Genomic DNA, 12,539 nt, shown 5'->3' with positions numbered 1-12,539 from the left:
GGGTGGGGGGTGGGGGGGGTGGGTGTCTTTCATCTACTGGTTCACTCCCCCAGTTGGCTGAACGGTTGAACGGTCGGAGCTGTGCCACTCTGAAGCCAGGAACCAGGAGCTTCTTCCAGGTCTCCCATACGGTGCAGGAGCCCAAGGACTTGGGCCATCTTCCACTGCTTTCCCAGGCCATAGCAGAGAGCTGGATTGGAAGTGGAGCAGCCAGGACTTGAACTGGTGCCCATATGGGATGCTGGCACTACAGGCAGTGGCTTTACCCTGCTACGCCACAGTGCCGGCCCTGAGGTCTGAATTAATACCAAAGGCACGGCAGATAGGTGGGCAAACTGCTCTTCCAGCCCAGATGAATAAGTTAGATTAGTTTGCACCTGGGTGGTGGAGGGAGTTATGATCAATCTGTGTGCTTCTGTTATAGTTACTCAGATTAAGATGTCACTGAGGGGCAGGTGTCTGGCACCACGGATGAATCGCTGCTTGGGATGCCTGTATCTGCAGTTCCATATCAGAGTACCTGCTCTGAGTCCAGCCCCACCCCCCCTTTCAATCCAGCTTCCTGCTGATGCACACCATGGAAGGCAGCAGATGATGGTTCAAGCACTTGGGACCCTGCCACCCACATGGGAGATGTGGATGGAGTTCAGAGCTCCTGGCTAAGCCTCAGTTATTGTGGGCATTTGAGAAATGAGCCAGAGGAAGGTATCTCTCTCTCTCTGCCTTTCAAATAAAGAAAAACTATTTTTTATTTTTTTACCAAAAGAAATGTCACTGAAGTATATACATATGCCAAAATGAATCAAGTTGCATACTTAAAATATCTGTAGTTTCTGGTATGCCAGTTACATCTCCATGAAGGGAGGGGCCTTCCTGTGAAGGATCACAGGAAGATCAGGACAGGGTGCACACAGGCGTGCAGCACAGTCCGTGGCACATGCAGGTACTCCAAAAAACTGTGAGGGCGACAATGGCAATGACAACTACATTAAAGCTCTGGCACTCACCCAGGCTTCAAAAACTGACAAGTGAAAAACAGTGCTGGGGCCTTCTGGGTGTGGGGGAGACCTGGGTAACTGCCTGGATTCATAGGTTTGACAAGAGCAAGGCTTGAACACGACTCACCCGAGCTCATGGCGGGAGCAGGACGCGTCTTCTTCCGCAGCTGGGGCCCTGGGCTGCTCTGCAGAGAAACAGCACACGAGGGAATCAGTGCATGGCATTTCCGGGAAAGCCCCGCAGCCGGCATCTTGAATGCTCACACTGTAACCTTTGGGCTTAACAGAGCTGAAACACAGTCGCTGGGGCTTCTGGCTCACAGTGGCCAGGCACGGTCATGACCGTGAGCACACCACTCAGCCTCCGTCGTGTCTGGTTGCTACCTTGGCATAGATGCCATCCAAGATCTCTTCCAGCTCTAACGCTCTATGAGAAACCTCAGGTTAGCTGAGTACACATGGCCCAGAGTGTAAAGGAAAGGGGAAACACGTATTCCAGGCAAAGAGGAAAAAAAAAATCACACTGCAAAGCCATCATCAGAGGTCGTAAGTAGTGAAGCTCAGGAAGAGCTTCATGCGCACGAGGAGATGCTCTGAATGCTTTAGGTACGTTAATGCACAGTAGCCCTGTGAGGTAAGCACCGGTATCACAGTGGTTCATACCAATGAGGAAACGGAGGCACGGAGAGGTGGGGCAGTTCACCTGCCCACGTCGGGCAGCTGATCCTAGGACCCAGACAGCCCAACGCGTAGGACAAGCGCCTGGGCGCTGCATCCCACAACCTGCAGGTGGGACCTAATTTTTTTCCCCTCTGAGTGTTTGTTTGCTTTGTTTACCACCCTTGGAACTGAGAGAGAATTCTCCAGGCGGAAAGGAAATCATTCTAAGTCCTTCTCTGTAGCACACATCAGCAGGGACTCTGCCTCTGTCCCTGTAAGATCCACTTGCGACCATCCTTGACCTTGCTGGCCCCCTCAGACTGTTCTCTAGGCTGTGGAAACCACTGTTCTTAAAGGAACATGAGCTGTTGTGCTGTGCACGCCCTCGTGGTCCCCAGGTCTCAGTATTAAGACAGCTCAGCTTGGTTCTCCAGCACCAGAAACGCTGCTATGCTATCATCCCCAAGTTCTTATCTGATAAATGATTTTTTTGTGGTCAACTGTATTCTATTAAGGTTTTATTTACTCATTTTTTAAAAATATAATTGAAGAAATCTTTTTGAGTCAACTGAAAATTTACGTTAACAGAGCTATTTTTATTCCTTTCACAGTTCTTTCTAACCTTTAGATGCAGACATAGCATTTATGTAGTTATAATGTCTAGACAGCTTTGAGTTCGAATTTTTAAATTAACTATGTCATGAACATTTTTCTAGGTTTCTACCCAGTCAGCATATTTATCACTGTAATGGCTGCATAATATTTTAACATTCCATAATCCCTTTCCCAATTCCCCCCCCCCCCTTTTTTTTTTGGACAGGCAGAGTGGACAGTGAGAGAAAGGTCTTCCTTTTCTGTTGGTTCACCCCACAATGGCCGCTGCGGCAGGTGCACTGTGGCAGGTGCACCGTGCCAATCCGAAGCCAGGACCCAGGTGCTCCTCCTGGTCTCCCATGCGGGTGCAGGGCCCAAGCACTTGGGCCATCCTCCACTGCACTCCCGGGCCACAGCAGAGAGCTGGACTGGAAGAGGAGCAACCGGGACAGAATCCAGCGCCCCAACCAGGACTAGAACCTGGGGTGCCGGCACTGCAGGCGGAGAATTAGCGTAGTAAGCTGCAGCTTCGGCCCCAATTTCCTTATACTTCAGTTTAATTCATCTTAATTTTTTTTTAATAGTACAAAGCACATAGCATTCCTAGGCTAGGGAAGAAATGAGTGGAAATGTCTTATGAACCAAACAGAAAAGATGCCTCAACTCACTCACAGTTAGCAGTCACTGTGATAAGTGGGCAGCCCTTTGCACTTTTCACATTTTTCAACCGGGAAACTACTAACTGTGAAGGGCCAGCCCCACTCTTATAAGCTGATCTAAAGTAGACATGATCAAGGATAATGTTCAAAACATTCAACCATCATTTCGCCACAAATATCCACCAAGAGAGGGGTTGCCAAACCCGGCAATCTCTGCAAGCCCCCTTCCAGGGGCTGGTGCTAGCTGCTCAGTGGCTCAGGGTGGGAGGGTGGAAAGAGCATGGGTCCAGGCTGGGATGAACCATCTAACGCAACTAAGAACTAGCAGGAGGACGGCTGTGATAATGGCAATGCACTGGTGAGCACCAGCTCTCACACAAGGTCATTTGGGGTAGCAAGGGGTCTGCTGTGTGCTCTCACTTGGTGACTGAGTCTGCAGCAGGTGACACGAAAAAGCAGGGGATAGTTTAAAACAAAACACAAACTGCAGCAAGGGTGGCACCCAGCATTTAGTCCTTGCCAGTGGTGGCGGTAGCAGCAGCAGCATCCTAGCCAGGCAATTTTAGAGTCTGATTCTGGCTCTGGTTCCAGCCAACTCAGCCTCCTTGAATCCCCGCCCTGGTCCAGAGTGCAGTCTCCAGCCTTCCATGAACTCTGTGAACTGCTCATGATCTTGCCAATAAATCCCTACGGGTTTCAGTTCACTAGGGGTGGTTTCTGGCACCTTGACGAGTCCAAGAGGAGGGGAAGAGTCCCAATGGTTTTGTTTGAAGAGAACCTTCATTCCTCTCTCAGGAAGCAAGGCCAGCCAGATGTGAATCCCAGGGTCTCAGCAACAGTTCTGTCTCTATAATCCAAAGGGCTCAGAGTCTGCACAGCAAAGATGGGCCTAGGAAGCTGCATGAACTGAGCCCAACAGAAGAACGCTGAAAGCCTTGAAAACCATCATCTAGTTTTATATGAGGATAGGACCAGCTATTGCAATCAGATGGCAAACTTAAGAGTTTTTTTTAAATAAAGACCTCTGGTACTTAATATTTATTTAGCAACTGAACTGTCAAGAGCTTGATTTGGTTGAGCCCATGATGGCACATCTTTGGAATGTCCCTCTCTAGTCCCCTCCAAAAAGAGGCAGGCATCTTTGGGTAAAAGCCAAAATGATAACAGTGCCATCTCGTGGCAAAAGCAGACAGCTGCAAGTGGGTAGTTAGCCTAGTGGATTATGGGAACCAATATGATGTCACAGCTTGGGTGGGCGGGTCAAGCGGCCATTCCAAGCCTTGGCTGTTGGGACCTACCGTAATTGGTCAAAGCCCTACAGCTTCAACACAGACATTCCACTCGCAGAACAAGACGTGAAGCATGAGAGTTAAGAATGCACCCAGATAATGAATGATTCGGCATGATCCCACCCCATGGCCCTGTAGTTCTAAGACCAGTGTTGATAACACGAGGTGAATAATTACCAAAACGCAAAAGTTGTACTCATGCTTCCAGCTGAAATGAGATTAAATAACTACATACAGGCTGTTTGCTGGGAAAGAAGCTTCATACATGGACAGTGGTGGGGCTGAAGAACTCGGAAAAAATTTAATCTGTCTGTAAAAATGAATTCAAGGCCCAACAAAGTTTCTTGGTTTTTTTGTTTTTTTTGTTTTTTGTTTTTTTTTTTTCTCCTTTTTTTTCCTTGTTTTTTGAAAGGCACTGACAGAGACAGAGGAAGTGACAGACAAAGAGCTCTTCCATCCACTGGTTCACTCTCCAAATGGCCCTAACAGCCTGGTCTGGGCCAGGCTGAAGCCTGGAGCCTGAAACTCATCTGGGTCTCCCACATGAGTACAGGGCCCCAGAACTCGAGCCACCCTCTGCTGCTTTCCCAGGTACATTATTAGTAGGGAGCTGGATTGGAAGTGGACCAGCTGGAACTCAAACCAGCGCTCTGATATGGGATGGTGGTGTCGCAATGGCCCCCAAAGGTTCTTGCAAGAGAAGGAACCTTTGATTAAACTCCAGCTTTTCCCATGTACTGTGATATTGTGGTTCTATGGCCTTCCCCTGTTCCCAGTTCCAGAATATACACTTCTGGAAATGAAGAACTGTGCCACCCTCTGCCCTGAGTAAACACTGGGTGCTCAGTCCTAGCCTTGGCCCTTGGCCCTGTTTAGCCTTCAGAACCCAACTGTGAAGTCTTACCTTCAAGAGAATCCAGACCCTCCTTAACTCCACTGCAGCTGCTTAAAAGAAAGCTGACTCCACACTCAGACAAATCCCTGGTTCTACTTTCACGTGGAAATCCAATCTGGGGCTTGATGTTATACATTTGCAATGACTTCCAGTGGCTGGGAGAGACTAGAGAGAGCTCACAAAGCCCCAGAATAAATGCACGGCCTTATTTCTTTTTCCTGTGCTTATCCACCAGCAAAGCCACGCTCCTCCAGTTCTCCAGCTCCTTCTCTTCTCTATCTCTATTAATGTCATTTCTCTTCAAATGCACTCTCTACATTATTGGAGAGGGTGCAGAAGGCGCTTCGGAAAGCCAGAAAGGATAAACACTGAGTCGCTGACACTTCCTTTCAAGGGGAAGAAACTAGGATAAACTTGACCCTGACATTAACTGGGTCTGGAATCCCATGACATGGCTCAGGGCTCAGAACACAACAGACACAAGTGTCTGTGAACAGACCGATGTTTCTGGAGAGGGAGCCAGAGGAAAATGCATCAGAAGGGCCAGCCCCTACATCCTGCCTTGCCTCCTGGAGTCCCTCCAATTCGGTTTCCGTTCTAACCAATTATCTGAAATGGCCTTCAGAAAGGTTTTCAGTGAGCACACACGGCCAAGTCCAACAGTGTCTGGGCTGGCCAGTTCCTTGCTGATCTTTCCACTGCATGGAAGACAGTTAACCCTTCCTCCTCCCCATAAACAGCTCTTGACTGATTTCTAGAGATTTATGTCAGGGCACAAGGCTCCCCTTTTCAGGTCAGGGCTTCTGAAGTTGTCCTAGGAGTCTCAGAGCCCACGGGTCACAAGCAGGCCTGCACCCTTTTCTGGCTTGTGGGTTTCATCTGCAATACCGGAGCTGGAGGGAGGGCTCCATGCAGGCTGCAGAGCCCATTGCCATGGTTGGCCAACTATGTTGGGAGGAGGGTCCAGGAGCCCCTTGGGCACCATGTAGGACCCACTCCCCACCTTTCACCTCAACCAAGACACCTGTGTGTTGTTCAACTTCCGGTGCTTTCCTTGAATGAACACCTTCTGTGGCTACCCAAAAAAACCCTCACAAACCAGAAATCTAATCTACTCCTTTGAGATTCAAGGGGGGGAAAAAAAGTCTTCTCTAAACCAGCCCTGCTTGGATGCCTTCTACACACTTCTCCACGTGCCCCCAACCCTGTTCTACCTCCTCAGGACACCTTCAGCCTCCAGCCCCTTGGGATGGACACTGCGTTCCAGATGAGCATCAGCCCTCCCTGGTCAGTGGACAGGCCGGGCCCTCCCCCTCTTCAGAACCTCTGATGCATCCCCATTCCTTACCAAACAGTGCAAACACCTGATGGTCAGCGACATTACTCATCTTTCCCCACCTGCCTTCCCTGCCTCGGTGAACACCTCGCATGCAGGGCAGGGTCTTCGTCATCTCTGCACTGACACTGGAGGACTGGAGGCCTGACCCTCGAGATGGGCTCCTCTTTCCTTTGCCACCCCCTGCATCCCTAAGACTGATGAAGGGCCAGCACTGGCCAATTCATCTATCTACGATTCATGCCTCACAGCCAGCCCTTTTAGTTCATCATCTCACTGTCAGACCGCTACCATGCCCCAGAAAGTCTCAGAATCACCCTCTACCCCACGTGCTGCCACATCCTGAGGTCCTAGGGCAAATGTCAATGGGGGAATAAAAATCCACAAGACCCCTGTTAAGTGCAGAGGGATTGGCAGAGCAGCATAGGGCAAAAGAGAAAACAGGCAGTAAACTTCCTTGGTGAGAATACTGTGTGCAAACACTGTGCAGAGATGCAACGTGAGCAGCCTTTCCTTAGCACTCACTGTGCACCCAGGACAGTGCTTAGCACAGGATCAGGCAACCGCCATCTCCGAGGTCATCACAAGACCGCAGAGTGGAAGAGGTGTCCCGTCCAAATAGAAGGCATGACCCTTCTGCTAGTTATCTGGACTAAGTGGGTTGGGAATACAGCAAAGAAAAGGAATAAACTCTGCATGAAAGGGCCAGTGCTGTGGCATAGCAGGTTAAGCCACGGCCTGCAATGTTGGCATCCCATATGGCATCGTTTCATGTCCCTGTTGCCCCACTTCCCATCCAGCTCCCTGTTAACCGCCTGGGAAAAGCAGAAGATGGCACCATGTGCGAGAACCAGATGAAGCTCCTGACTCCTGGCTTCAGGTGGGCCATTGTGGCCATCTGGTTAGTGAACCAGCAGACAGAAGAGTCTCTCTGTCTGTCTGTCTCTCTCTCTCTCCCCAACTTTCAAATAATTTTTAAAAAATTCTGCATCAAGTATAGAATCAAGGAATGGATAAATACCAAATTTCCCTAATGTTCAAGGACATATCTACTAAAATCACCTAAACTGTTGGAAACAATGATCTAAAATTCAAGTCCAAAATCCTTGCTGTGTCATAAGGCTCTACAAGACCACATCTCAATTACTCGTGCAGTCTCATCTCCCATGTACTCCATTGAGCCTTAACCTCTGTGTGTGCCATTCCTGTCATTCCTACTGGATCCTGACGAGATTTCCTGTTTCCAGGCCTCTAATTTCACGCCTGCTTCCCACTAGCCTCCCTTCTCTCACCTTCCCAAACATAAGGCCAATCCCAACAGCCAGAAGCACTGACCCAACTCTAGTCTGGTTTTGTTTTAATTCCCATTAAAAAATCTTGGAGATGAGGAGCTCAGGTTAATAGGACCTATATATGATCACAGCATTCAGAAATCCCAAGTTCATGTCCCTATTAAATTAATCACTCTCTCCCTCAGGTCCTTGCGGTACGAGGGTTGGATTCAGAGCTGGAACACTGGTTACCATTACAGCTGCAAGTCATTTTTTACCTTTCATATATAAGGAGAGCATTTACAGAAACGAACAGGGTTGGTTTCTTGCAACAAACTGACATAAGCAAATGCAACCCCAAATGTATTGTTTGAGTATTAAACAACAGAACTTAGAAGATAATTTTTAATCTTATATTGTACTGTGTATTAAAATGCATGCCTTGCAGCAGACATAATAGAGAACATTAATATCTTAATTTACAGTGACTCATACAAATGACCAAGAAAAAAAGTTTAAAGGGCATGAAGAAATAATATTGTTCATAAGCAAGAAAGCAAATCTAGGGGCTGGCATTGTGGTGCAGTAGGTTAAGCCACCACCTGTGATGCCAGCATCTTATGTGGGTATCAGTTCAAGTCTTGTTGCTCCTCTTCCAATTTAGCTCCCTCTTAATGCACCTAGAAAAGCAACTGAAGATGGCTGAAGTACTTGTGCCCCATGTGGGAGGCCTGGATGAAGCTCCTGACTCCTGGATCCAGCCCACTCCAGCCCAGCCTTGGCCATGGCAGCCATTTGGGGAGTGAACCAGTAGATAGAAGATCTCTCTGTCTTCCCTGTCTTTCTCTGCAACTGTCTTTCAAATAAATAAATCTTTAAAAAAATCCATAAGATATTTAATGACTCATTTTTCAAAAAAGATTAACATAATAACTAACCATTTTCTCTACTTTTTAGCATTAGTCCACAAATTTAAAAAAAAATTACAATGTCATGGCCAGCGCCGCGGCTCACTAGGCTAATCCTCCGCCTTGCAGCGCCGGCACACCGGGTTCTAGTCCCGGTCAGGGTGCCGGATTCTGTCCCAGTTGCCCCTCTTCCAAGCCAGCTCTCTGCTATGGCCAGGGAGTGCAGTGGAGTATGGCCCGAGTACTTGGGCCCTGCACCCCATGGGAGACCAGGATAAGTACCTGGCTCCTGCCATCGGATCAGCGCGGTGCACCAGGCGGCTGTGGCGGCCATTGGAGGGTGAACCAACAGCAAAAGGAAGACCTTTCTCTCTGTCTCTCTCTCTCACTGTCTACTCTGCCTGTCAAAAAAAAAAAAAAAAAAATTACAATGTCAGCCACAGCAAAAACATCGGCTTTTCCCTACAAAGTCAATGACACTGCAAATTGTTATTATACTTCCCACAATATGTGTCAAAGAGCCATGTACCTTGTCCCCTTGGTGCTTTGGAGGAATCTAGTCCAAACACGGAACCTCCACTGATGATAAAACAGTCCACACAGATGTTTGCCACAGTTTTATTAAAAGTACTGAAAATGTGGAGGTGCCGGCGCTGTGGCTTAGCAGGAAAACCCATCGCCTACAGTGCCGGCATCACATATGGGTTCCAGTTCATGTCCCAGCTGCTCCACTTCCGATCCAGCTCCCTGCTATGGCCTGGGAAAGCAGTGGAAGATGGCCCGGGTCTTTGGGCCCCTGCACTTATGTGGGAAACCCAGAAGCAGCTCCTGACTCCTGGCTTCGAATCAGCACAACTCTGGCCATTGTGGCCATCTGGGGAGTGAACCAAAGGATGGAGGGACTTCTCTCTCTCTTTGCCTCTGCCTCTCTGTTAACTCTGCCTTTCAAATGAATAAATAAATCTTAAGCAAAAAAGAAAACATGGAAAAAAAGCAGTGGTCAGGTACATACCCACCAGATGGACTGTGAAACAGTTGTGAGAACGGTGGTTATGCACTCTTATCAAAAGATTAGTGAATAAAGCAGAGGCTAGGTCTGAGTGACGTTTATGATTATAATTATAGAAAAGTAAATACACACATAGGTGTGAAAGGAAATATGATATGGCCACATTCTAACAGTAATTACGGCAGTATGCAATTTTAGGTCACTTTTCCCTTTCATTTCTATTTCCCGAAGTGATTCCAATATGTTTCTTATTTGATGAAAAGTAATTTTCTTTTTAGCTCAGACCAGGCATTTGATATGGAAGTCTGTAATCTGTAGAACTTCCAGGAGACAACCTTAAAAAAAAGAAAAATGCCACTCAAGTCTTGTCCATTGGAACAGCGCAGCTCCCCGTGATGCAATCTTCTGCAGGACAAATGCGATGAGCCCAAATGCGGGATATGCCAGCCTTAATTGCTAGTGGCTGCTTTTGTTCAAAGAAGCCAAACTACTCTCAGGCAGTTCCTTATGAGGACAAAAGGGGCAATAAAATGACCTGAATGTTCAGCCAGATTTCCTAAAGAAGCAACTGCACCAAAACACTTCATTTTAAAATAGGGAGCAGGGGCTGCCAGGTGACAACACACACTGTACCTCCTTTGCTCCCCAGGCCTGCTCACTGCCAAGTCCCTGCTGCTAACCCGACTTCTCAGCATTCCAGAGCCCTGAGCTCCCTCTCAAACTCTTTATATGTATAACTCTGGGCATACAAACGTTCTTGAACACGCATTGTTAACAAGAGCAAGTCCTAAATGCAAAAACTAATCCATTTGTGTTTCCCAAATATGGTGGAGTCTGTGGAACCCAAACAAAGCTGTCCAGCTGCAGCATCCAGCACGCTTGGAGCCCTCCACTTGGACCATCCAGAAAATTCAAAATAGGGCAGAGTCCCAGATGCCTGAGACAGAAGCAAAACAGCTCAGTTCAGTTTAAGCTGTAAACATATAACCTTAAAATGATCAAGGCAAGCCCAGGAGACACTTTTCTTCTAAAAATTAACAACACAAAAATCCTCCTATGGCGAGGGCATGAACCAGCACATTTAGAAGTGTCAGGAGAGCGGAGGTGGGGCCAGAGGCCACCATATACATAAATGAGACTAAGAAGTACTGTGTGTGCCTAGAAAAGTCGGTCTTAAAAAGCTGAAAAGGGTTCTGTTAGAGCCCAAGAACGGGAAAGGAGGGCAGTTTGACATGGCAGGAGAGGTGCCTGTGCTTACAGACAATCCACAGTTCCCTCTTTGCTTCCAAACCACAAAATTCCTAAGGCTCCGTCCTTACCACATCATATATTATGCAGACATCTGCAGGACAGGCCCATAGCATGCTCAGGAATGACAGAACAGAGGCTCCATTCAGTGAAAAAGACTTGGGGTCCTTGGCAAATGCCTAAGTACCTCAATTCACAAGACTGGCTTAGTCAGGGATTGCCTATTTTCCTAAAGAAGTTTTGAAATTTTACTCAACGTATATAAGCCTACTGAAGAGTCAGTATGAAACAGTGACAACACTATCTTTCCTGAGAAAATCCCTCTGAGGCAGACACCTACTTCCAGGCCCAGAGTCAATTATCTCTGAACACAGGCTGTGGAGGGCTGGGCTACGGCAGATTGGCAAATCGTTAGTGGGGAAGTGTAACAAGCAGGAGACTGTGCCTCCCCTCCTCCCACGGGGGAGCACCTTGCACTAGCTACCTTTCTCCATTCTCTTCCTTTTCCTTTCACTAAATTTAGGCTTTTTTTAAAAAAATTATATATATATATATATATCTATATATATATCAGGTATCAAGGGTACATTCAAGCATTTGAGAATACAGTGCAAATTTCTGAAATGGATTTTTTTTTCCTAAACTAAAATAAAACTACTAACACCAGCTCCCAGCAAATATTCAGTAAAATATATACCTTTAAAAATCTATGTTGTGAAGGCCAGCACTGTGGCACAGTAGGCTAAGCCTCTGCCTATGATGCTGGCATACCATATAGGCACAGTTCATATCCCGGTTGCTCCTCTTCTGTTCCAGCTCTCTGCTATGGCCTGGGAAAGCAGTGGAAGAAGGCCCAAGTCCTTGGGACCCTGTACCCGCGTGGGAATAAACCTGGCTCTTGGCTTCAGATTGGCCCAGCTCCAGTCATTGCAGCCATTTGAGGAGTGAACCAGTGGATGGAAGACCTTTCTCTGTTTCTCCCTCTCTCTGTAACTCTCTCAAATAAATAAAGGGTAAAAAAAAAAAATCTATGAAGAGCCACTGCTGTGGCGTAGTGGGTAAAGCTGCCACCTACAGCGCTGGCATCCCATATGGGTTACTGTTTGAGAACCAGCTGCTCCACTTCCAATCCTGCTGTCTGCTATGTCCTGGGAAAGCAGAAGATGGCCCAAGTGCTCGGGCCCCTGCAACCACATGGGAGACCCAGAAGAATCTCCTGGCTTCCAGCTTCGGATAGGCACAGCTCCAGCTGTTGCGGCCAATTGGGGAGTGAAACAGCAGATGGAAGACTTTCTGCCTCTACCTCTCTGTAACTTTGCCTTTGAAATAAATAAATAAATCTTTTTAAGAAAAAAAAAAAAAACCTACGTTGTCTCTCAAACCAGACTACCTAGAAATAAGTTGGCATCTACTTTACATTTATATATTGATTTATGTGTATTTATACACACACAATGCATCATTACAGGCACGAAGATACCTGGGCTCAGCTGGTATCTGGTGAAACTTCTGACGCCATGTGCCATATGTGCCTGGCATTTGCAGGAAAATAACCAGATGCCAGGGACAGAAGAACTGGACTGGATTCCAGACTTGGCAAAGGCTGTACAAATTGAGAAGTTCCTTCCTTAATTTGTCACCCTCGATCTGCTCACCTATAAAAGGGAATTAA

General features: G+C 47.4%; 1 protein-coding gene across 50 annotated transcripts in view; it reads right to left on the bottom strand.

Moving 5' to 3' along the window:
• SORBS1 (sorbin and SH3 domain containing 1) overlaps positions 1 to 12,539 on the bottom strand; it is a 237,765-nt gene that overhangs the window by 119,872 nt on the left and 105,354 nt on the right. For 48 of the 50 annotated variants that reach the window (XM_089314659.1, XM_089314702.1, XM_089314671.1 and 45 more), the window contains one exon: positions 1,126 to 1,183. In XM_089314659.1, coding sequence (XP_089170785.1) covers positions 1,126 to 1,183 — 58 coding nt within the window. Of the gene's footprint in view, positions 1 to 1,125; positions 1,184 to 5,104; positions 5,625 to 12,539 lie in introns of those variants that run through there. The other 2 variants (XM_070057525.2, XM_070057519.2) reach the window with 2 other exon arrangements.

The sequence above is a fragment of the Oryctolagus cuniculus genome, chromosome 15, assembly GCF_051225735.1.
Source record: "Oryctolagus cuniculus isolate XC-2025 breed Fujian yellow rabbit chromosome 15, ASM5122573v1, whole genome shotgun sequence".
NCBI classification, from domain to species: Eukaryota; Metazoa; Chordata; class Mammalia; order Lagomorpha; family Leporidae; genus Oryctolagus; species Oryctolagus cuniculus.
This window is presented reverse-complemented; position numbering and strand designations above follow the sequence as displayed.